Consider the following 25,056-nt stretch of genomic DNA (forward strand, 5'->3'; position numbering starts at 1 on the left):
ATACTCATGGATCAAAAAAAAAGTTCCCTTCAAGTCGGGCGGTGGTGGTTCACGCCTTTGATCCCAGCACTTGGGAGGCAGAGGCAGGTGGATTTCTGAGTTCAAGGCCAGTCTGGTCTATAAAGTGAGTTCCAAGACAGCCAGGGCTACACAGAGAAACCCTGTCTCCAAAAACCTAAAAAAAAAAAAAAAAAGTTCCCTTCACAGAGGTTCATTCTCACAGGAAAAGAGTGTGTCCGCCTGTAAGTGCCTTAAGGAATTCATTAATCAAGCAGTGGGTTCAGAATAGCTTAATAGTTAACCTGCTTCTAGTCTCATCTGCCTACTGATCTTCTTAAAATAGAACATGAATGTAGCTTCGTGGTGAAACGCTGCTTAGCATATTCAAGGACTTGGGTTCAATGACCAACATATACGCATAAGAACAAGTGTGCTTCAATATATATAAAAGTAGGAATTCCCTTCTATTTTGACTGGTAGTACCCTGACCCCAAATTAAAAAAAAAAAAAAAAAAAAAAAAAAAAAAAAAAGGCTTACAGGATTTTCCAAAGGCTGATATGATACAAATAGAAACATTCATACTTTCTGAAATTTTGACTGTCTTTTGGGGAGCTATAAGAAGTTAGGGGGTTGCAATGCTTAGGGGTCTATGCAGAAGACGAGGTGGAAAGATTATAAGAGCTGGAAGTGGGGGACAATTTAAGGAAACAGCATCTTCCAGATACAATAGTGCAGATATGCATATGAACTCACAGAGACTGTGACAGCGTCCACAAGACCACATAAGGTCCAGCCAGGCAAGAATTCCAGCACAAAGGAGAGGAGGTGGACATAAAACCCCAGCCCAGCCACAAAGCATTTGGGAATGATAACTGCTGGGAGGGAAGAAGTAATTTTCTTCAAGTGACACTGCATATACTAACCAGAGTCCAGGGTAGGCCTCATGCTCTGGAGCAGTTGGCCAACACAAAGTGGGCTCCATGCTTCTAGTTGCTTTTTTTTTTCTTTTGATTTTTGTTTGGTTAGTTGGTTTTATTTTGGTTTGGTTTGGTTTGGTTTGGTTTGGTTTTCAAAACAGGGTTTCTCTATGTAGCCCTGACTGTCCTGGAACTTAATCTGTAGAGTGGGCTGGCCTTGAACTCAGAGATCTGCCTGCCTCTGCTTCTGGAGTGGTGGGAATGAAGGAGTGTGCCACTACCATCAGGCTGGTTGTTTGGTTTTTAAGAGCGAGAAATAACATGAAGTTGGATGGGGGTAATGGGGAATCTAGAAGGAAATGGGAAAGAATATGATAAAAATACATTGTATGAAATTCTCAAAGCACAAAATCTATTTTTAAAAAAAATCACATAGTTACTGCTGACCAACTCTATGCCCTAGCATAGAAATAAAAATTAACTTAAAGTCACAACTTCATATCATTCAGGGATCCACGGCCCACCATCTGTTTTTATAAGAGTAATCTTTATAGCTTCTCATAATTGAAAAACATCTAAATAAAAGTATCTAGAGACCCCTGAAATACCATGAAACTCAAAATTTTGGATCCAAAAATCAAACTTCACTGGACTGTCCCCTACCTGTGTGTTTACATGTTCCAGTGGCTTCTTTTCTACAGTTCTGCCTCAGTGGGAGAGTGGTATGGAGGCTGTGTTGTTCACAAAGCCTAGCACACTTGCTGAATGTTAACATCAAAATTTTCAGGCAGACATCTTGTTTGCTCCAACTCAGTCTATTCCAATCTAAATAAGCACTTAACACTTAAAACTTTGCTATTTGATTTTAAACAAAACCTACTAAACCTAGGTCAGATAATCACTAATGGCAGAAGATAGTATTTTTCTTTCATACTTTCTTGTATCTATATTTACTTTGTAAGAATGGTTTATTCCTGAATAATCTAGACTCTACTAACCCAGTTAAACATGGAAGCATGAATGATACAAGCTAAGTAAGCCCAGATGATACAATACTAGCCTGTCCTTGTTTCTAGAGTTCTAGAAAAATGTAAAAACAAGCCCCCTAGTGATCTCATGCCCTTCAGTAGCGGGAACTTCCTCTCTCACTGTGTAGTCCTGGCTGACCTAAACTTGCTCTACAGCAAGCTTCTGGTCTCTGCCTCCCAGCTCTGAGAGTCCACGCATGCACCTGGACATGTGTATGTATACTTTTTTATTTATTAGATATTTTCTTTATTTACATTTCAAATGTTATCCCTTTTCCTGGTTTCCCCTCCAAAAACCCCCTATCCTCACCCCCCTTCCAACCCACCCACTCCTGCTTCCTGGCCCTGGTATTCCCCTACACTGGAGCATAGAACCTTCACAGGACCAAGGGCCTCTCCTCCCATTGATTGACTAGGCCATCCTCTGCTACATATGCAACGAGAGCCATGAGTTCCACCATGTGTTATCTTTGGTGGTTTAGACCCAGGGAGCTCTGGGGGTACTGGTGGGTTCATATTGTTGTTCCTCCTATGGGGCTGCAAACCCCCTCAGCTCCTTGAGTACTCTCTCTAGCTCCTTCATTGGGGACCCTGTGCTCTCTTCAATGAATGGCTGTGGGCATCCACTTCTGTATTGGACATATGTATACTTACTGTTTCAGCATGTGAAGGCATAATTTTGAGGTTTTTTTCAGCTGTAGACATTTCTCATCAATAATTTTTACATTTAAAGTGTAGTGGGGAAGCTTGGGAAGCTTGATACTGAAGTCAAAAAATTTCTGAAGTCAAAAATAAACAGAGAAAATAATATCTACATAGCATTATAACTCTGCTAAGGCTGACATTTCATCATTACATCATGCCATGTACAATTGCTTTAGACTTTGCAAATTCGAAAATAGATAATGTACTGATCAAATTCCTATGAGTCCCTCCAATGGGGCTGGACTGATTACTACTGTCTAGGATTCTAGAAGGTGTATTGAAAAGAGTAACTGTGCTGATCAGAACTTGTCTCAGCATCTTATTTCCTGATGTCCTTCAGTCAGGAGACTTCCTCCTCTGGATGACTTGTTGCTGCCACAAATAAAGAGTTTACAAACAAGTTTCACTTCAAATAGAGCCCCCATCTGGATGGCTGGAGTTTTCTTCATCCCTTGCAGATGTGTCTACCTTCAGTTTAGGAAACAGAGTGTCCTTTTCTTCCCTAAGTCCAACCTAGTGTTATTGTAAATTTGGGGTAACTTCTAAAAACAAAACTCAAAGTCATGAATGCATTTACCTCCGTCTAGGATTGCTAATGGAGCTGCTGTGTGAATCACTGGCTTCCAAGCAGATTTCCCCACCGGTCTTCCTGTTGTAACTGAGAACCTGCCTTTCAGTTTCAGTGACATCCCTGGTGGTCCATTAGAGACATTTGTGGAATTGGGTTCTAAGAAGCCCATTCCAGCCCCTGACCATTGCCTCCACCCACTGATCCAGACCCGCCAACAGGCTAAGGCCTATGTTATAATGTCTTTAGTGAATCATTTGAAAGTCTTGCTAGTCTAAAATAGTCATAAAAAATAGTCTCTAAAATTCTATCTAAAATACCAATGCCCATTAAATCCCAGTACCTCCGAGGAGGGATGATCTTAGGCTGATGTGAATGTATAGTTGGTGGGTTTGGGTAGGTGTTAGGGGAGAGATGGACGAATAAAGGTTGCCCAACAGAAGGTAGAGAAAACTTTCTAAGCTCTAGAACCTAGAGGCTGGGAGGTGCTCAGTGAATGCCTGGCAGCTGCAAGGCTGTTCTGTTCTTAAGTCATAATCTGCATCTCTCCCCTGTGTAAAAACCTACACATTTTATATCTTTAAAATCTCAGGCCTTGACTTCCTTCCCCATTTCTGCCTCTCATCTGTGATAAATACCATTCAGCCCTACATTCAAAGAGCCTCACCCTGGGGTTTCCTCTCCCCCATCCTAGATTCTCAGAAGTAATTTCTATATCAGTGTTTCTAAATACACATTAAATATACTAACCAGTAAGGCTAGGAGAGATGGCTCAGCAGAGGACCCAGGTTTGGTTCCTAACAACCACATTGGGTAATTCACAGCTGCCTGTAACGCTGGTTCCAGGAGATCCAATACTTTATTCCAGACTCTACAGTCACTTGTACATGTGTAATACACAAACTTATATAGACACACACACAGACACACTCCACATGCACACGCATGCACACACATGCATAAACTTTATAAAAATCACTAACCAACAAAATAGCACTATCTAACTTGTTTTTTTTAATTGTAGAATGAATGTTCTGGGGACAGATCATTTGATGGAGCCAGGGAAGCTCAACCCTTAGCTCCTGTTTCGAGTAGTGTGGGGCCAGTTAGGGCTTTGGAATCAGTGCTCCAAACAAGAGCCATCTGTTAGAGCAATTGTTTATCTTATTTGAAAGGAACCCGAGGCTCCTGGTACTACTTACCATCTTCACTCACAGTCAGCCACACATACGAAACGGAGTGTAATGTATTCGAGTGTCTGTGGCCTTTTCTACTTCAGTCTATTGCTGTCCGTGTCTATCACCATGGACACCAGCTGCTGCCCACTCGTGCATCTGTGTCTGGCCTTGCCACCTCTGGAGGAGAGTACATTAAGTTTTCTTTCTGGCCTCAACGTTAGCCTCTCAGTGTGTGTGGTGACACTCTGCAGGGTAATGTGCTCAGAGTCGGGACCTTGGGTGGAGTTGGGAAGAGTCATCTTGACACCTTTTGAGTTGCCCCATTATGCAATCAGATGCAGGTGAGCCAGCACCTTGAGTAGAATAACGATTGTGTTCTGCGTCTGGAAACGTCAAGCCCAGCTCACCTGAGTCATATTTTCCCATGGGGTTAAGAGCCCATCCCAAAGGAGAGAAATTCTTAACTGGCCACTTTGTGGGGGGTGGTTTTGTTGTGGAGTTTGCTGTTGGAATCTGAAAGCTCTTTGAATGGTTTTCTTTTCTCTTTTCTTTTCTTTCTTTTTTTGTTTGTTTGGTTGGTTGGTTGGTTTGCTTTTTACATTTTGGGGTTGGTTTCTTTCTAAACATAATAATGGGTTTTGTCTCTAAACTGCTGATTTTAATTTTGTCTACCTTTGCCTGAGAAACTCTGTACCTTCATTTCTCTGAAGATTATGTTTGTTGATCCTAAGTGGAGGTGCTAAGATTTTAAAAATTAAAACAACTCCTACTGACAACAAGGAGAATTATAGAAGTGATGCCAATGAGGCAAAGAGAGCATCCAAAGCGTCCCAAATAAAGCAGGAGTTAGGCTCAGAAGGACTCATCTCTAACTGCCTCTTTGCTCAAAAGTTAACTCTGAAAAATGATCTTGATTGAGAACTTGCTCAAGTCAGATAGAAGACCTTTGCATCTGTTTTCCTTCATCACTGTAAAGCAGTTTGAACTGATGGTCAGGAGACATGGTTCTTGTTATAGCTGTGTATAACCTGCAAGTCCAGACAGCTCAGTGCACTATTGTGGGTTCCAGTCTTATCAGAAAATGACAGCACTGTGCCTTTACCTGTCCTCTGCCCACAAACTATCTCTGTGCTTTAAAGGGTGGTTAATAAGTCATTTTTACAGTAAAACATAATAAGCAATATATTCTTTCCTTTGAAGAGTCCATAAATTAGTTTCTAAGCTCAAAAAAAAGTGTAGCTTTAATAATCTGCCAGTGTGTTGAATTATTTAGTTAAACTGGAATATGAAACAGTAGCAGTAAGATCAACTATCTAATAATTTAATGTATATAGAGTGCCATTTCAGCTCCTCAAAAGCCTACAGCAGTGTGATTTCTGGCAGAGCATATGCATTAATACTAAAATCATCCACTCACAGGCAGACGTGGCAGACACCTTAACCCCAAATAGGGAGATAAGAAATATGGTGGGTTCTAAGCCAGCCTGGGTTACACAATGAGACTCCATTTTTTAAAAATAATAATCAGCAATAAAGCAAAAACATCTTAGAAACTTCCCAGCTGTTCACACATTCCTGCCCATGCAATTGGTACCCATGAATGGTTACCACTGGGTCCTCCCTAATCAATCAACTGGGCCTAGAAATAAAGATCTTTAATAGGTTGCTGAAGGTGAGGAAAGATAAGGGAAAATCAGAACTAGCAACAAGATCTAGCACTTTGCTGTGTTTCCTTCATCCCCCAAAATACAGAGAAGGCAAGCGAGGTTCCATCTCTTGGTCTCTTGTTACTGCTGAGTTCCCAGGTACTAATTCTCCACCTGCCAAAGGCACCAGAACATGCGAAGACAAGAAGAGACTTTAAACACGGGAATAGACAAAGCTTGATAAAGCATTTCCTTTAGCCTAATAAAAAGAGAGTTTCCTCTTTTGAAGGCTGGAATTGAGTTGCTCTGGGTATACAGAAGTCACACATCAACAATTGTGACCAGATGGATAAGTGGTTGCCTTTTCTGTGGTTCAGAGACCTGAAAGTTAATGTCCAGTGAAGCTTAGCAGGGATATAGGACAAGCCATCCTCTCCTTCCCATGGCCATAGTGTCACTGCACTCTGTCAGCTTGCCAGGGACACTTTGCCACTTCTGCTGGGCTCAATCAGAGCTAGTTGTGTTGCACCTGTCTCGGATGAACAGCATAAGCAGAGTGCTTAGCGGAGGGTCTCAGGGTCAGTGCACAGCTCTCAGAATCATAACTTGCATTGGTCATTCTAAGTGTTTGGAAGCTGCCGGTGACTTACAGGAATCATCTCATGTGTCCTCTTCTTGTACATAAGAACAGCCATGGAGAATTTTCTACTATAGTCGCCTAGAAGTTGCCATGTTCTTGCATTTTTAGTTTATACCTTGCTGTTGAAGGTGCTTGGTAAGTCATCTTAGCTCCCCCTAGGTCCCATGCACCTTGAGAAAAGCCAGTAGGATCCTTCTCCAGGGATTTATTAGGGTCCCTTCTGTCAAGCTGTCTTAGATCCCTTAAAATCGGATGTTGTGGGGCTATACAGAGAAACCCTGTCTCAAAAAAACAAACAAACAAACAGAATAAATAAATAAGGTAAAGCATGGAGGAAGACACACATGACAGCCTCTGCCCTCCACCCATACGTGCACATGGGCACACACACATGCACACAGACATGCCCAAGAAAAAGAACAATTATTTCACTGAAGGTACTCATATAATGAGATACAGAGATATCCATTCTGGTCAGCAGAGAGGAAATGATAAAAGCTTATTATAGTCAATTTCAGTGCAAGTTCGTATTGTTAGAGAGAAGAGGAAATGATGACGAAAGTGAAGAAACACTGAGAAGTTTACAAGTGAGATCCCAGGAGAGTTCTCACAGGAGCATCATAAAGGAGAAAAAAACTCCTACCAAAAGACACCCAGGGAGATCTCTGAGGGAAGCAGCAGGCAAGTTATGATTTGGAAGTTGATATTTCAACTTTTGCAAATTTTTGCAGTAGCCAAATGTGGGAGCACTTGCCTATAATGCCAACACTCAGAAGATAGAGGCAGGAAGGTCACTAGAAGTTTGAAGGCAACCTGGTCTATATAGCAACTTCCAGGCCAACACAGGTCATACATCAAGACCTGGCCTCACAAAAGAATAAGCCATGTTTAGTTTCTGGCACCCACTTTTTAGATGACAACGCTCATAACTCTAGTTCCAAAGGGTCCAGTGCTTGCTTCTCGCTTCTGCAGGCACAGCCATGCACAAGATATGCATTTATACATGCAGACAACACACTCATACACATAAAAATATGATGGAAAAATTATATAAAAAACATCAATAGATAAATGGGAGAAAGTTTCTTTTAAAAAAAAAAAACCCTCCAAGTAGGGCTGATAAGATGCTCAGTCACATATGGACCTGGGTTCAATCCCCAGAAACTATCTAAGAACACAAGAATGGTAATGTTCAGGCTTTTAATCCCAATAGTGGGAGACAGAGACCAGAGAATTTCTGGGGTTCATAGATATACTAGATTTAACCTACTCAGTGAACTTCAGGCTAAAGAGAGATGTTACCATCTCAAAGAAATAAGAGTGATGGTACCTAAAATATGACAACACTTCAGGTTGACTTCTATGTTATACATACACAGAAACACACAAGTGCACCCACATGTGAGCATACAAGCAGATGCAAGTATTTCACACTGGACCTTTTGGTTGGACTTCCTCCTTTAAACAGCTTCTCCCTGAGAGTGTGGTTGGAGGGTCACCTCTGGCACATCCTAGAGTTCTTCCTAGTCAGATGGAGTTCAGCAAGCATCTTCCATTCGTGGATCTGAGTTACTGATACAACTCTCAAACCTTTGGAAGTAGACTCCTCTACAAGGGAAAGCTCACAGCAGAGGCTCCAAGAGCAGACCTGGGCTCTTCACATGGGCTTGGACAGGAAAATTGTGTCTGACGCTGTGCCAACATTTCCATAGTTCCAGTCACTTACTAACATGTTTCACAAACTCTGAAAATATTATGGATTAAAGTGGGAGTTTTAAAAGATTTTCCCAAAGCACAGAACAGAAGGTGAAGTCATCCAGGTTTTATAGGATCTCATGCCCCCCTCAACACCAGTATCCTACCATCTCTGTTACCCTGTCAAAGCCCTTTTAATATGCTGCTTTCTTTCTTTCTTTTTTTTTTTTTTTTTGGTTTTTTTTTTGAGACATGGTTTCTCTGTATAGCCCTGGCTGTCCTGGAACTCACTTTGTAGACCAGGCTGACCTCAAACTCAGAAATCTGCCTGCCTCTGTCTCCCAAGTGCTGGGATTAAAGGTGTGCGCCACCAAGCCCAGCTTAAAATGCTGCTTTCTTGGTGGGCCAGGAGGATAATGGACTACAAAGACAGGACACATGGAAAGCATGTCTTAAGTTTCCACCATGTCTCAAACACTGTTTGTATCATAAGCCCTGATAGAAACCATGAAACTGAAGCTCTTCAGGCGGCTTTCCCTGCTGGGCTATATTTTGGTATCAATCACACACAGAGTGAAGGACTATCCTCTACTTACTATGTTTCCAGTGACATATGATTAAAAATGGATAACGGCTTGGCTTCAATGGCACAATTATAAAAAGCATTTTGTGGGGTTACGATGCATGCAATATTTCTGATGGGTGTAGTTTGCCTTGATATTTTGGAGGATTTTTTTTTTTCAGGGGGGGTTGTTTTGTTTGAAGAATTTTACTTTCACAGTACCACTCTTTTTTTAAAAAATCTAAAATAGAAAGGGCAGTCTTAAAAATTATTTTTGTTCTGGTTCACAAGGGAAGCAACAGATGGAGAAATGAGGATTCCAAGAAGAGATGGTTATGCGGTGCTCGGAGGAAAAGGAGCCAGATTTGTAGCTATCACTTGGGATTGTCCTTTCAGTGTATGGAAGCCAAAGCATATAACCCTGAGAAATTTATACCACCATTACCACCTCCAGTATATCCCATTCAAATCCCTTTATCATCAAGCAATATTTTTTAAAGTCCTTAAATACACAGCATGGATCATTTGGCAATTTGTCTTTCTTAAAGAGAATGAGTCATACTAGACTTGATATCCAAGCCCGCATGTAACCTGACCTCTTTTGCCAGCACATACCCTCCGCCATTGGTTTTGGTTTCTCTGGTGCGTGCTGAGCCCTGTGTTTCCCGGCAGTGAGCAGCCCTAGGCTGCCCCTGGAGAGGCCCCAGTCCCAGCTCAAGACCACTAATTGATGTTGTACTTGCTGGAAGTTGGTATCAAGCAAGATCAGTCTCAGGATTAATAGCATCTGCCTCTCTTAACGTTTATAAGATGCCCTGTTCCTAGAAAGCAATGGACCTCCCACAGGCTAGAATATGATCTGCAGCTGGAGCCACTCAGTATCTCAGAATGTAATAAAGAGTTTGGAAATTCAGGCTACAACTCATTCCGAAGACCTGGGAAGACTGGGTCAAACCCTGGGAGGAAACCCAGGCTCAGGCCCCAGCTGGGACACCTTCTTGAAAAAGCTGGGGGTACCTGGAGAGGCCTGATGCTGTCTCTAAGAACAGAGTGATCTGACCTCATGTAGATCAGAGCTACGTTGGCCAGCTTCAGAGCAGAAAGAATAATAATCTGGTGGCATGCATGGTTGGAGATACTTTTGCATCCATGTTTCCTCCTGATATCTCGCTTATGTTCCTACCATTTTTTGACCAGGCAGAATGACAGCAGTTGTTTGAGTTCAGGTGTGGAGAAATCTTTCTAGGTGGATCAGATATGCTGCAGGCATACTTTGGACATAAGGTGCTGCAATTCAGTGTTTGTTGAAAAGAGGATTGGAAACTTCTAGAGAGTGAACTTCTATGAAACAGAAAATGTGGTTTGCTTGCTTGATCCTGTCATGATTTGTATCTAACAAATGTTTTTCTTTTTTCCAATTAAAAAAAAAAGCATAGAGAGCAGAGATGGCTTATTGCTGTTTGTCTGTGAAGAAGTTACCTGGTGCTCAAAGTAACAGAAGACCACAATAGGATAAAATGAGGGACATATTATAGTCAAGTTTAGAAATAGACCTTGTCCACAAAATCCAGGAAAAAATAAAATTCTATTCCTATGCAGATACATGTGGAATTCAGAGGGACTGCTGCTCAATGTGAACTTCAGAGAATATAGATTCGTTACCATTCATGAAGTATCAAACTGGTGTTTAGAACTCGCTTTCAGCTGTCACTGTATGCCTTTGTATCAATGTTTAGAAGAACTGGACAGAGTGGAGGCTAGAGAGACTAAGAGTACTTGTTGTTCTTGCAGAGGACCTAGATCAGGTTCCCATCATCCTCACCGTGGCTCACTACTCTCTGTAACTCCAGTTCTGGGAGACCCAAGACCCTTTTCTGACCTTCATGGGAACCAGGGATTCCTGTGCTTCACAAACATACATGCAGGCAAAATATTCATACACATAAAAAATGGATAATGGCAATGTAGAAGGATTACATCAAAGAAAACTTTAAATTCTTCGTCAAGGAAATTCCTGCATGGTTCATCTCGGTTGCTTTTATCAAAAGCTGTGCCTTTCAGGCTGGAGAGAAGGCTCAGCAGTTAAGAGTACTGGGTGTTCTTCCAGGGGTTCTGAGTTCAATTTCCAGCACCCACATGGCATCTCACAATATCATGGGACCCAATGCTCTCTTTTGGTGTGCAGATGGACATGCCGTCAAAGCACTTATATACATTAAATAAATAAAATTGAAGGAAGGAAGGAAGGAAGGAAGGGAGGAAGGGAGGAAGGAAAGGGAGGGGAGGGGAGGGGAGGGGAGGGGAGGGGAGGGGAGGGGAGGGGAGGGGAGGGGAGGGGAGGGGAGGGGAGGGGAGGGGAGGGGAGGAGCTAAGAAATTAAATAATGAGCTGTCTAGCACATATAGGGGTCCATAGATGAGCTCACGATTCTCCTATCTGCTCTGTCACAGATGCTGAGAAGTTAGCAACTGGCTGTTTTAAGTAAACAGAAAAAGGTCACTTTTGTATAGATGAGGTAGAATCTTCTAAGAGCTAATTATCTAGTTTGTAAGTAAACTTACGCTCCTGCCTCTGAGCTTGATAGCCAACCTCTTGCTTGGTAACAGAGCTACTGAGAACTAGTTTAGTAAAGAAGGCAAATGAAAATTTTATTCTCATTCTGTTAAGATTTCTGAAAAGTTGGGAGACTTTAGGAGTCAAAATTGATGAGAACTGGGGTTTTGTTTGTTTGTTTGTCTTTTGGTTTTTCCAGACAGGGTTTCTCTGTTTAGCATAGAGAGCATATGTCTGACTGACTGTCCTGGAACTCGCTTTGTAGACCAGGCTATCCTCAAACTCAGAAATCCACCTGCCTCTGCCTCCCAAGTGCTGGGACTAAAGGCGTGCGTCATCACTGCACGGCTTGAGAACTGGGTTTTTAAGTCTAAATTTTAGCTTATGAAACTAGCATTAAATTACAGAAACATGTAAAATACCCCCACAGATGTAAATTCTATTATAAAACATATATGGACATTCATTCTACCTGTTCTATATAAAATTGTGTGTGTGTGTGTATGTGTGTATATGATAGTGAGTTTATTTGAATCTAATTATTAAGAGCATTATTATGAAATTTCTGCCTTTTAAATATGACAGAGAATTAAGTTTTTATCTGAACTTTGAACCCTATCTGACTACTTGGCACCAGATATGAGATTTCAACAGTTTTGAATATTTTTACTGTTTACATACACATAATGAGTTTTCTTAAGGCTGGGCTCCATGTCTAAACACAAAATTCTTTGTGTTTCATATATGCCTTGGGCATTTAGCCCCAAGGCCATTTCATAGTTTAAACAGTTGTTACATAAACCAGTTTCAGGGTGTGACATCCTCTACTGTGGCATCTTGTTACCATTCAAGGGCCTTCAGATTCTGGAGACTTTGGGTTTTCAGCCTCCTAGACTGGGAGATGTGTTCCCTGTGTAACATTAGCAGTCTAGCTCTGCACAGGGTCCCCAATGGAGGAGCTAGAGAAAGGACCCAAGATGCTGAAGGGGTTTGCAGCCCCACTGAAGGAAGAACAATATTAACCAACCAGTATCCCCAGAGCTCCCAAGGACTAAACCACCAACCAAAAAGTACACATGGAGAGACCCATGGCTCCAGCCACATATGTAGCAAAGGATGACCTTGTCGGCCATTAATGGGAGGAAAGGTCCTTGATCCTGTGAGGGCTCAATACCCCAGTGTAAGGGAGCCAGGACCAGGAATCGGGAGTGGGTGGGTTGGTGAGCAGGGAGAAGGGGGAGGGGATAGAGGGTTTTCGGAGGGGAAACCAGGAAAGGGGATAACATTTGAAATGTAAATAAAGTAATTATCTAATAAATACAAAAGAAAAAAGGGAAGAAAGAAGGAAAGAAAGAAAGAAAAATAAAAACAAAACAACAATCTAGCTCTGGCTGTGTGGCAGTGGCCCACACCTTTAATCCCAGCACTCCAGAGGCAGAGGTAGGCAAATCTCTGAGTTCAAGGCCAGCCTGGTCTACAGAGTGAGTTCTAGGACAGCCAGAGAAAACAAAACCGAACATAACTCCCCCTGCATATGTAGCAGAGGACGGTTTTATCTGGTATCAATGGGAGGAGAGGCCCTTGGTCCTGTGGAGGCTCGATACCCCAGTGGAGGGGAGAGGCAGGAGTGGGGGGGAGGCATCCTCATAGAAGCAGAGGTGGGGGTGGGATAGGGGTTTGTGGAGGGAAAACTGAGAAGGGGGATAACATTTGACATGTAAATAAATAAAATAACCAGACAACAACAAACAGAAAAACCAACAACAACAACATCCAGCAGTCGTCTTTACCCATGCTTTTATCACTCAACTGCTACCATTTTATTCTTCTTTTTCACCACCCTTATATGAAAACTGTAAAATTCCTACCGAGTTCCCCTTTAAAAATCAGCAGTAGTATTTTGAGAACTTTGTCCAGGATGAACCTCATCATGTTAGATTCACTGCAGATACGTTGATTTTTGTGTGATGGGATTTTTGTGTTCTAGATAATGATCAGAAGCATCTCTGTGTTGGTCATGGAAGCATAGCAGATGATGGATGGTTCAGGGTGGTAAACCAGGTGGAAGGTGGGAAGAGTCTTCTCTCACTTGTTGCTGGGGGTGATGGGAAAGACATGCCTAGCAGGTCATTTGTAGCAGTATCTGGTGGGACCATTAGCAGTCTCCCCAGTAGCCACAGATGTCCATGTGGTGGGCCTTGAACCCAGAACCTCCCACATTGCTCAGCCTCTAGAACTGGCTACTCATCAACTGTTAAGCCAGGTAGTATTTTAGAGGGAGTAGTGAACAGATAGAAAGTAAATAAGGGGCCTAGCTCCCTGTGGCTGTCCTTGGTCATGCTTGGCACCAGGCTGAAGCAGTCAAGATGACCTTATTTCAGCTTGTATGTGAGCACTGGGTTCATATACTTGTTCCTGAGGGATTTGTCTTTGGATATTAGAGAGAAGGGATGGTGAAAAACTAACTGCCTTCCGGAATAAGAGCATGTTATTTCAAAGGAAACCGAGGCCCAATGAAGGAGTTACTTGGAAGTAAAAACTGATTAAATCACAGAGTGTTCACATTTTAAAAGTCATTGGAGAAATAAAAACATTTATTATTTAATTAGAAAAAAAAAGAAAGCAAATAAGTTTCTGTTTGTTGTGTGTGTCATTTCAAGTTTGGCTTGGCATTGCTTATAATGCTTATGTTGTCCAAATTAGTCAAAAACCGTTTTTCATACATTAAGCCCACATTGATACTAAATTAGAACAAATATTTTTAAAATAAATTTTTAAAACTGCAAATACGCCAAGTTTGAACAAGTCTGAACTCTAACTGATACAGAGCATAATGCCCAGGAGAGCCTGCTTCTGGTTCATCTGATGGCATGAGACTTTTATCTCATCATACAGTGCTAGGGAGGTTGGGAGATGAAAACAATGGTGGCGCAAGCCTTTAATCCCAGCACTTGGAAGGCAGAGGCAGGCGGATTTCTGAGTTCGAGGCCAGCCTGGTCAATAAAGTGAGTTCCAGAACAGTCAGAGCTATAGAGAAAAACCCTGTCTCGAAAAGAAAAAGGAAAAAGAAAACAGTTCTTTTCATAGATCTGCTATTACACTAAAATTTCAAATTCTCAAAGCAAAATCAGTCAGTTTGGGGTATTTGTGGAATAGGCTATCTTTAAGTTCCTTTTCCGTTGTTCTACAATGTTTCTGTAACATTACTTTGCTCATTTCTTTTCCTTGTTTTTGTTCCTCTTCCAGGGTCCCATTTCCCAGAAGCACCATTCACTTCAACAGCCAGGGAGAGTGCCTGGATGTTCAAAGTAAGGTTTCAATGTGACTACCTTGTAGACGCTGTCTGTGAATTAAACTGGACTGACTGATGTTACTGCCTAAATGGCCAAGTTGTTTTTTAAAAGCGTTGCATGGTTAAAGCCAGTGTTTGCGAAAATGTACTCTGCAAAGGCACTGCTCTTCAGATCATGTCCTCCTTCCCAAGTGTGACTGCTAACCGTCCTCTGGAACATGGGCAAGCCAATTAAAGTTTAATTTGGAAGAGTTTATTAGTGGTTATTGGAGGGAGAAATATCAAGACATGGTCAAATTAATCCTGCGACATTTCTAGTGAACCTTAGGAGAGGGAGGGAGAAAGGAGGAAGAAAGGGAGACAGGCGGGGGGGGGGGGGGGGGGGCGGAGGGGGGGAGGTAGAAAGCAAAGGGAAGGGAGAGCGGAAGAGAGGATCACGAGATGAATGCACAAACCAGGAAAACGGCCAAGCCCCTGGAAGCCCCTCTACGTTATGAGATTCTGGTTTCTCTGAGACAGGGTCATTTTGATCTTTAGCTGTTTCCCATGGGTACCCTAAATCTCTGCCTGATGATGCCTTGAAAGTGCACCTCCAGGGGCTCCCTAGAACAAAGGAACAATTAACTAAAACTCCACCAGATGGCAATATTTGGAAAGCCATTCGGAGAGCTTTCAAAGCTCCGTGCTGTAATTGTTCATGTGGGGACAGGACTCAGGAAGCATCAGGTCCTAGGCTTCATCAAAAGTGTTTCCTCCATCATATTTTTTAAAAATGTATAGGAAGACGTGTGTGCAATTGTATATGTTGTTTCCTTCTCTTGTCTCAACTTCTGGAATGCTAGAATTAGAAACCTCATCAAATAGTTCTCTAGAAGGTACCAGCCTGTCTGTGTTAAAGGCTCAGACTTATGAATAATGCTCCCAACAGGCATTGGTGTGCTTTCAAGTCTCAAATTTGTGGGTGTGGCACACTTGCTGTCGACTGTCATTGTGAGAAATGCTAGGGGTGATGGATATTGTTAGGAGAAAAGAACCCTGAAGCTCCTCCCCTATGGATACTTGTCAGCAAATCACCTTGATATGAAAGCAAGAGAAATGTGCACATACAAAATTGTCATTTGTTTTGGCTTGGGATGGTTAAGGTCACCAGAGGAAATAAGCAAATCCTTTGTGTTCACTCTAGTCAAGCAGACCCCTGGAGACTGTTATCCTGGGGCCCAGAAGTAGGCTTTAGGGCAGAGTAGAATCAGAGCGTAGAAAGGCAGGTATGAACCAAGAAAAGAAGCCCCAAGAAGAGAACTTCCCCTCTAGCCATAGGAAGCCATTGCTGGGAAGGTGTAGGAGCCTTGTGGAAATGAATGTTGTGTTATTAGCCTCTCTTGTGGGAACCTATCTGCTGTTTTGTCTGGGATAATTCTGATTAACTACTCGTGCCCTGCGTATGGTCCAACTAGCACTGCTCTTTGCCTACAAAACCGTCTCTATTGATGGTAAATCTCTTCATCGTCCCACATCCCTAACTGGCATAGTTGAAGAGGTAATAGAAAAAAGTGAACCAGTCTCTAAATAGACTGTATCTCTTTATAAACCTTCTATCTGGAGCTGTGGGACAAACACTTTTTTTTTAATTTACTTTCTTCAATTTTGTACAAGTGGAGTATGGAGAACTCTCCCTCAGGAAAGTCCCTGGTGTGCAAACACGAGGCCCTGAGCTTGAACCCTAGTACCCAGGTGAAAAAACCAGACATGCCCAGCAGCCATGACTCAGCACTTCAGAGCATTTGTTGCTTCCCAACATCCATTCAGTGGCTCACAACCACCCCTAACTCTAGTTCCCGAGGGATACAATGCCCGCCTCTGACTGCAGACACCAGGCACACATTCGGTGCTCCAACATACAAGCAGGCAAAATACTTATACACAATAAAAATAAATGTTTTTTTTAATTAAAAAAAAAAGAAACTCACCAACCCTTTTTTAAAAATGTAAGTGTAGTGGTACATGCTTGTCATCTCAGTACAGAGGAGGCAGGGACAGGTGGAGCCCATGGATTCAGTCAGCCTAGTCTACTTGGCAAGTTCTAAACCAATGAGAGACCCCCGACTGGAAGATGGACAGAAGATGGACAACTTCTGAGGAACACTTTCTAAAGTTGACCTATGACCCTGTCTTAGTTAGGGTTTTACTGCTGTGAACAGACACCATGACCAAGGCAAGTCTTATAAAAAACAACATTTAATTGGGGCTGGCTTACAGGTTCAGAGGTTCAGTCCATTATCATCAAGGTGGGTGCATGGCAGTATCCAGGCAGGCATGGTGCAGGAGGAGCTGAGAGTTCTATGTCTTCACTCAAAGGCTGCTAGTGGAAGACTGACTTCCAGGCAACTAGGGTAGGGTCTTATACCCACACCCATAGTGACACACCCATTCCAACCAGGCCACACCTATTCCAACAAGGCCACACCTTCAGATGGTGCCACTCCCTGGTCCAAGGATATACAAACCATCACAGACCCCCAGATGCAGGCCTCCCCTGCACACATGCACACTCTCCTGCACACATGCACACTCTCCTGCACACATGCACACTCTCCTGCACACATGCACACATGCACACTCTCCTGCTGCCGCACCTCCTCCCTGTCTCCCATCTCTCCTGTTGTTCTTTTTTGTTCCCTTAAGTTTCATTTCTGCTTTTATGTCAGGCACACATAAATGGTTCGATGTGTCCACATAAAATCTAGGAAGCACCAATGATGGAGAAACACAGTATTTGGTTTTGGGCAATGTACCTAATTTGCTTAATATGATTACCTCCAGCTCCACTTATTTTCCTGCAAACTCCATAGCTTTGTCTTTCTTTATGGCTGGAAGAATTCCATTGCCTATATCAACCACGTCTCCTTTCTCAGTTCTACTGTTACTGGACAACTGGTTTGGTTCTGTAGCTTTGCTGTAGTGGATCCTGCTGCAGCAAACACTGGAGTGCAGGCATCCTTGTGCTCTGTGAGCTTGAATCTTCAGGTGAATGCCCAGGAGTAAGAACAACTCCATCCTATGGCAGCTTTAAGTTTTGAGAAGCCCCAGCTAGCTTGTGTAGTAGCAACTGTGCTAGTTTACGATCCAAGATCCAACTGGCAGTGTGCTAAGGGTTCCCTCTGTCTCCATTCTCCAAAACATCATTTGTTATCAGTGTTACTAGTGACTGGGCATTCTGACTGGGGTGGATGGAATCTCCATGTAGTTGCATTTGCATTTCTCTGATGGCTGGCTTTGTTGAAAATGTTTTTCATATACTTATCAGCTTATGCACTAACCCCCTGAAATGGTAAACCAGCCTCAATTAGATGTTTGAAATACACATCTGATATAGGAGTGTTTCATCTTTTTTTTTTTAAAGATTTATTTATTTATTATATGTAAGTACACTGTAGCTGTCTTCAGACACTCTAGAAGAGGGCACCAGATCTCATTATGGATGGTTGTGAGCCACCATGTGGTTGCTGGGATTTGAACTCTGGACCTTCGGAAGAGCGGTCGGGTGCTCTTACCCACTGAGCCATCTCACCAGCCCCAGTGTTTCATCTTTTAGCAACTGCTTATTTTATTAGCTCGTTGTTGTCTGTGTCATTTGCTTTCTTGTTTTTTAGTTTTTCAGTTTCTGCATGGTGTGTGTGTGTGTGTGTGTGTGTTGATTTTTCTTTGTTTTTGAGATATTATCTCACTCAATCTATCTGCATAGTCTAAGTTGGCTAGTCAGTACCCAGGGATCCACCTGTCTCCAAGAACTGAAATCATAAGCGTGCACCACCACAATGCTTTAAGTGGGTTCTAGGGATCAAATTCAGGTCCTTGTATTTCTGTAGCAAGAACCTCACTGACTAAGCTCCCTCTCCGAACACAGAAACAAGCTTAGGTAGCACTGGAATTTTGAATGTGGATTGTGAATAGTGCCAACACAAGCTCAGTCTAGACTGATGGCCACCCAAGTCTGGTGTGGTCCTACCATCAGCAAGAGACTGGTAGCAAAGGGATCCCACTTAGTATAAAAGTATGTGTCTGGGACAGAGACAGATCTGAGAACAGGTAGCCATGGTGGGCACATCTTCATTTCTGCCTGAATACCAGAGTCTTTTGTACAAAGGGCAAAATGTGGGAGAACATATTTTACCTGATGCCTACTGTGTACCAGCATTCTGTTAGCTGCTGGACATATGCCATCTCACTGGTTCTTTAACCCTTATATATCCTACATGAAACTTTTTAATACCTTTTAAGGATGGAAATTGAGCTTCAAATGGGGTAGTGACTTTGCTGTTCAAGACCGGTCATGTATATAGTACATTCTATTCAAACCAAGACTAGACCCGAGCAGAGAGGAATCTTCACCTTGCTGTCTCTGACATATAAGGCAGGCAGTGTCTTCCGCATGATGCCCACGCTTAGATATACGGTCTACTGTCCTCTGAGCTGCCTCCTCTCCCTCCATCTCCTGTTCTTCCACCTTTCTCTACCACTTCAGTTGTTACATGTTAGCTCTTCTTTGCTGTAATAGAAGATACACAATAGATCATTTCATTAAGACTACTCAAGAAACAAAATCATATTACATTACCTAAATTTACATCTAGCTGCTTACATGTACTTCTATATTACAATAAACATATAGCATCATCTGTAATCATTTAATTGAGTGTCACAAAGGATATACTAGTTCCTGTGTGTCTTCTCAATGTCTCCTAAATATTCTTCTTTTATAACACCTTCAAATTTTTCATTAATAAAAAGAATAGGGAAATAGAGGGCTGAAGAGATGCCTCAGAGGTTAAAAGCACTGGCTTCTCTTCCAGAGGACCTGAGTTCTATTCATAGAACCCACATGGCAGCCCACAACTCTGTAACTCCAGTTCCAAGGGATCTGACACTCTCCTTGCTTCCAGGGGTACCAGGCATGTTTGTGAGATATATATATATATATATATATATATATATATATATATATATATATCGAGAGAGAGAGAGAGAGATGCATATACATATATGTGTGCATATATATAAAACACTCTAAAATAAAATAATTATAAGAGTTAGGTTTTTGATGGTGATGGTGGGTTTTTTGGTTGGTTGGTTGGTTTTAGGGAGGTTGTTTTTGCTTTGTTTTTTGTGAGACAGGAATTTTCTATGTATCCCTGGGTGTCGTGGAACTCACTTTTAGACCAGACTGGCCTCAAACTCACAGAGATATGGGATATGCCTGCCTCTGCCTCTGCCTCTGCCTCTGCCTCTGCCTCTGCCTCTGCCTCTGCCTCTGCCTCTGCCTCTGCCTCTGCCTCTGCCTCTGCCTCTGCCTCTGCCTCTGCCTCTGCCTCTGCCTCTGCCTCTGCCTCTGCCTCTGCCTCTGCCTCTGCCTCTGCCTCTGCCTCTGCCTCTGCCTCTGCCTCTGCCTCTGCCTCTGCCTCTGCCTCTGCCTCTGCCTCTGCCTCTGCCTCCTCTGCCTCCTCTGCCTCCTCTGCCTCCTCTGCCTCCTCTGCCTCCTCTGCCTCCTCTGCCTCCTCTGCCTCCTCTGCCTCCTCTGCCTCCTCTGCCTCCTCTGCCTCCTCTGCCTCCTCTGCCTCCTCTGCCTCTGCCTCTGCCTCTGCCTCTGCCTCCCCAGTCCTAGGAATAAAGGTGTGTGCCACCACACCCAGTTGATGATAGGTTTTTTTTGTTTTGTTTTGTTGTTTTTTGGTTTTTGTTTCTTGGTTCTTTTAAAGGACACATCCATTATCTTAAAATTGGTCATTTGTTTCTCTTTTGTCAAAATAGCCATGAAAGTCTACCTAGTTAGCATGACCTCCTACACCATACAGTTGTATCCATGGACTCCTGTCATAAATCACTTTCCTAGAGCTTCTACCCCATGCGTCTAATATTGTTTTGCATGACCTCTCTTGAGCCACCCATCCCATATGTCTTCCTACCCTGCTGTACATCTCTAGAGTCCTCCACCCCTGTACCTGCCCTCTATCTGCATTCTCGTACATCACAGCCCTAGAGCTGTCCCTCCTGTGTGTCTGCTTCTGTCGTACATCACAGCCACCCGTCCTCTGCATCTCCTGCTTGTAGCCTCCATTGTATGTTTGTCTTTCCCTTCCAGTTCTCACTCAGCTGTTGTCAGACCTTGTTTGTTTTCTGTTGTATCACGAGCAGTTTTGTGAGCTGTGGTGCACATCAACGAGTGTCGTTTTAACGTTTCAAACACAGTTTATCGTAGCACAAACCATCATTGAAGCACCCTAGCATTGGTTGCTGTATGGAGTCTATTTCACAGTTAACATTTATGTATTGTAAACGTCTAGGAGTAAGTAGTTATACAATACCCCTGAGTGGGTTCACACCTATCTGCCCCCACCCCCTGTAAATTCCCTCTTTATAATACTATGGACTTCCTGATTGGATATTACCTCTGATTTTAGAAACTCTTTCAGATTCTCCATAGTGACAGATGACACAGCCGAATTATTCTCCAGACACTGTCCACTTGACACATGATTTCTGTGTTCTGCAGTCTGTACACAGGCTCAGAGTCGGGTTGCCTGGCTACATGTACTGTAGATGGCACTGACTGTCAGTGTCCCTTACCTCATATATCACTTAGCTTCACATGAGCACATTCACGTTGTTTGTCTGTGTTCTGACATTAGCTGTGCCTCTACATTAAGACAGTACTTCCAAAGACTCACAGACTGTCTGGTTAAGGTCCAGCTGCTCTAGAGGACTTAAACAGTAAATGTTAAAAAGAGCCTTGTGAGAGCAAGCCGGGAAAGACATGATTCTAGGTGATGGGGACTTGCTGTCAGCCAGCTGGATTCTAAACACTGATTTGAATGCTGGCTTATTATTCTGTTATGACTCTGACTGTGTTTGTTAGCATTGTCTCATGAAATTCCTGTGTCATTGTTGTTAGTTTTGCTCCAGGGAAGTGATACATATCAGGCCCATATAGCATTTGGTTTAGACTGGGCTATTAGCATCCCCTTCCATACTTGGACTAATGGCATGATAACTTGGTTTGCATAAAATATGAGGTGAGTGTTTACAACTTTCTGTAATGACATTATAACTTCCAGTGAGGAACCACAAATGTTTCTATTAGTATCTTGAAAAGAGACTATCCAGGGGCTGGAGAGATGGCTCAGTGGTTAAGAGCACTAATTGCTCTTCCAGAGGTCCTGAGTTTAATTCCTAGCAACCACATGGTGGCTCACAACCATCCAGTGGGGTCTGATGCCTTTTTTGGTGTGTCAGATGACAGCTACAGTGTACTCAAATACATAAAATAAGTAATTCTTTAAGAAAGAAGAAGAAAAGATTTGTTAAAAGAAAGAAAGAAAGAAAGAAAGAAAGAAAGAAAGAAAGAAAGAAAGAAAGAAAGAAAGAGGGAGAAAGAAAAGAGACTATCCAATCACATTGGGTTCATGCTTAGGGCAACATAGTCTTCACATTAAAAACTAAAACTTACTAGATTTGGTGACATTTCTTTAAAAGAATGACCTCAAAAGGTGATATTTTCATTGTATAGTTAAGATATCAAGATTTAAAGCATTATTTTAAATTTTAACCCTATTAAGAAAAATTATTTTGGATTACATTGTCGTAAAAGGAGCGAGAAGAAAATGGTGGTTGGGAAAACGGTGGTTAGGAAGACTGGTGTGGCTCACACGAAGCATGGACCCATTTGCCTAGCTGTTGCTTCACTATGCTTTTAATTGTTAGAGAATCGGGTTGTTTTATTATGGTCACCAAAAGCTTTGAGGATAGATTGTGAGTTCAGGCTGTCTTTGTAAAATAGCAGGGAGCAAGGAAAAATCACATTCTAATTATAAGTCATCTTATGAGGTTGGGAAAGCATGTAAATAATGCAGGATCAAGAGAAATGGAGAAGGGCTGGAGGGATGGCTCAGTGGTTAAGAGCACTGACTGTTCTTCCAGAGGTCCTGAGTACAAATCCTAGCAACCACATGGTGGCTCACAACCATCTATAAAGGGATCTGATGCCCTCTTCTGGTGTGTTTGGAAACAGCCACAGTGTATTCATATAAATAAAATAAATCTTAGAGAGAGACAGAGAGAGAGAGAGACAGAGAGGAGAGAGAGGGAGAGAGAGAGAGAGAGAGAGAGAGAGAGAGGTAGGGAGGGAGGGAGAGAGAGAGACTGACTGGCTATAGGTAGCCTAGGCTGGCCTCTTTTTAACATTTTATTTTGACATGAAAACCACCAAGTGGGAGAAGAGAAGTAGAGACTAAAAGGAGAAAGGAGGGGCTTAAATATGGCCACAGTACATGGTATGCTTGAATGAAATTGTCTGTACAAAGTCCAACACTAGATTCAATGACTATATACTGATACTATTAAACATTAAAAGTAGTAATTCTACCAATAACATTGAAAAGACAGGCAAAAAGTGGTAAATGCATATTGAATTTACTTCAATAGAACATAGATACTCTGCTTAAGAAAACAGGAATAGATGGTAAATGAAATTTTAGATAGTTTTAGGGGTGTTTGTTTGTTTGTTTCCAAAACAGGGTTGTTTGTGTGTGTGTGTGTGTCACCCTGACCATCCTGGAACTCTGTAGACTAGGCTGGCTTGACCTCATACTCAGAGATTTACCTGTCTCTGCCTCCTGAGTGCGGGATTAAAGGCACGTACCACCATCTGGCTAGAGAGGCAGTTTTAACCACAGAATATCAAGCACAGAATGAGTTGAAAGCCGTGAATTCTTGAAAATGGGTCCGGGTAAGATGCAGTAGTATGAGAGAAGTTTCCCGTCATGTTTTAACGTGTGCATGTTACTTTTACAAGTCATGAAGGAAAGGTTATTTACCTAAGGGAGCAGAAGGAAGGGGAGCACAGACTTTTCAGTTGTTTTACTTGTCTACATTTCAGGAAATGTGGATGGCCAATGGGCCATTGGGAAAGAACTTGATAGAGTTGGCTAGGTAGATCTCTGAACTGGATAATTTTCTAAGGAGCGAACAGAACAAAGGTGCATAGTATCTTCAGACTTACTGAGGAGGAAACTGGAATCAAAGCTGTGGATAAAAAGATGCCACGGATAATAGACCTATTTTCTAATTTACTGATATCTTGCAGCTTCTTTACCAATAGCATTTTACTAGGACAACTGGAAAATCAAAATACGAACAATAATGACTTTGCTAGTTAATATTTGTAACATGGGCAAATGTTTGTTACAGAAATGTGATAACCCAAATATGTCTTACTTAAGTTACATATTACACTACTATATAACATAGTACTCATATCTATAAAGGGTCCACTGGAGGCCATAGTAAAGATTATGTTAAATAATGTATTTGTTTTGGATACAGAGTCTCACTATGCAGCCCAGGCTGGTCTTGAACTCACATCTCTCCTGCCTAACTCTTTGTAATGCTAGGATTACAGAGGAGTACTGCCATGTCAGATGTAGCATCATTTTTAGTGAAATATCTTCCAGTAAAAAATCATTGGTGTTTCAGGTGGGCAACATCCATCACTCAGTCAAGTGGCTTTCATTGACTTACCTTGGAATCTGGAACAGTAACCTATCTCCCTGGAGCACAGGCTGGCCTAGAATTGTGATAGCCCTCCTCCTTGTCCTCCCTGAGATTTCAGAGATGTGTTTCCATCCCTGGCTCTTGCTGAATCTTGGGCTTGGTTCATTGTTAGGTCATTTTCCTTGTTATAAATGACAGTGGGATAGAATTAGAAAACAGAATCAAATGACTCCTTCACTTGTAAGAAGGGAAGGAAAACAGGGTGGTGGTGGGGCATGACTCTAATCCCAGCACTCGGGAGGCAGATCTCTGTGAGTCTGGGGCCAGCCTGGTCTGCAGGAAGAGTTCCAGAACAGCTAGGACTATGCAGAGGAACCCTATATCAAAAGAGGAGGAAGAAGAGGAGGAGGAAGAGGAAGAGAAGGAGGAAGAGGAGGAGGAGGAGAAAATAAAAATGGTGTGTCTTAGGGACAATTGGACATTGCTTTTACATCTTTTTAAGGTACACTCAGCTTCTCACCTTGGTATTATTAGCAAAACTATATTTCTTCTCGTAACTGGAATGTGTTCTCTGTGGAGTATTTGTACAGGGCATGACATAAGCACGGATCTGCAGCTGTTTCATAACCACTGTGAAGTCGGTTGGCTGCGCTCCATGGCACCGTGTCCAAACTTCAGGAACAGTTTTCAAGTGGAGTGAGTGTGGGTGGAGCCTGCTCTGCAGTGGT

The 25,056-nt window shown here is 42.4% G+C and overlaps 1 protein-coding gene and 1 pseudogene across 3 annotated transcripts in view; both read left to right on the plus strand.

Moving 5' to 3' along the window:
• Positions 1 to 25,056, plus strand: part of Mapre2 (microtubule associated protein RP/EB family member 2) — a 135,657-nt gene that overhangs the window by 3,939 nt on the left and 106,662 nt on the right. For all 3 annotated transcript variants that reach the window (XM_021150602.3, XM_021150604.3, XM_021150601.3), the window contains exon 2: positions 14,740 to 14,801. Coding sequence is in view for 1 of the 3 variants with exons in the window: in XM_021150601.3 (XP_021006260.1) it covers positions 14,740 to 14,801 (62 nt within the window). In the remaining 2 variants the exon portion in view is untranslated. The remainder of the gene's footprint in view (positions 1 to 14,739; positions 14,802 to 25,056) is intronic.
• LOC147000233 (NADH dehydrogenase [ubiquinone] 1 beta subcomplex subunit 1 pseudogene) lies at positions 13,529 to 14,029 on the plus strand (annotated as a pseudogene).

This window comes from Mus caroli, unplaced genomic scaffold, assembly GCF_978045245.1.
Source record: "Mus caroli unplaced genomic scaffold, Mus_caroli_1 scaffold_19, whole genome shotgun sequence".
NCBI lineage: Eukaryota > Metazoa > Chordata > Mammalia > Rodentia > Muridae > Mus > Mus caroli.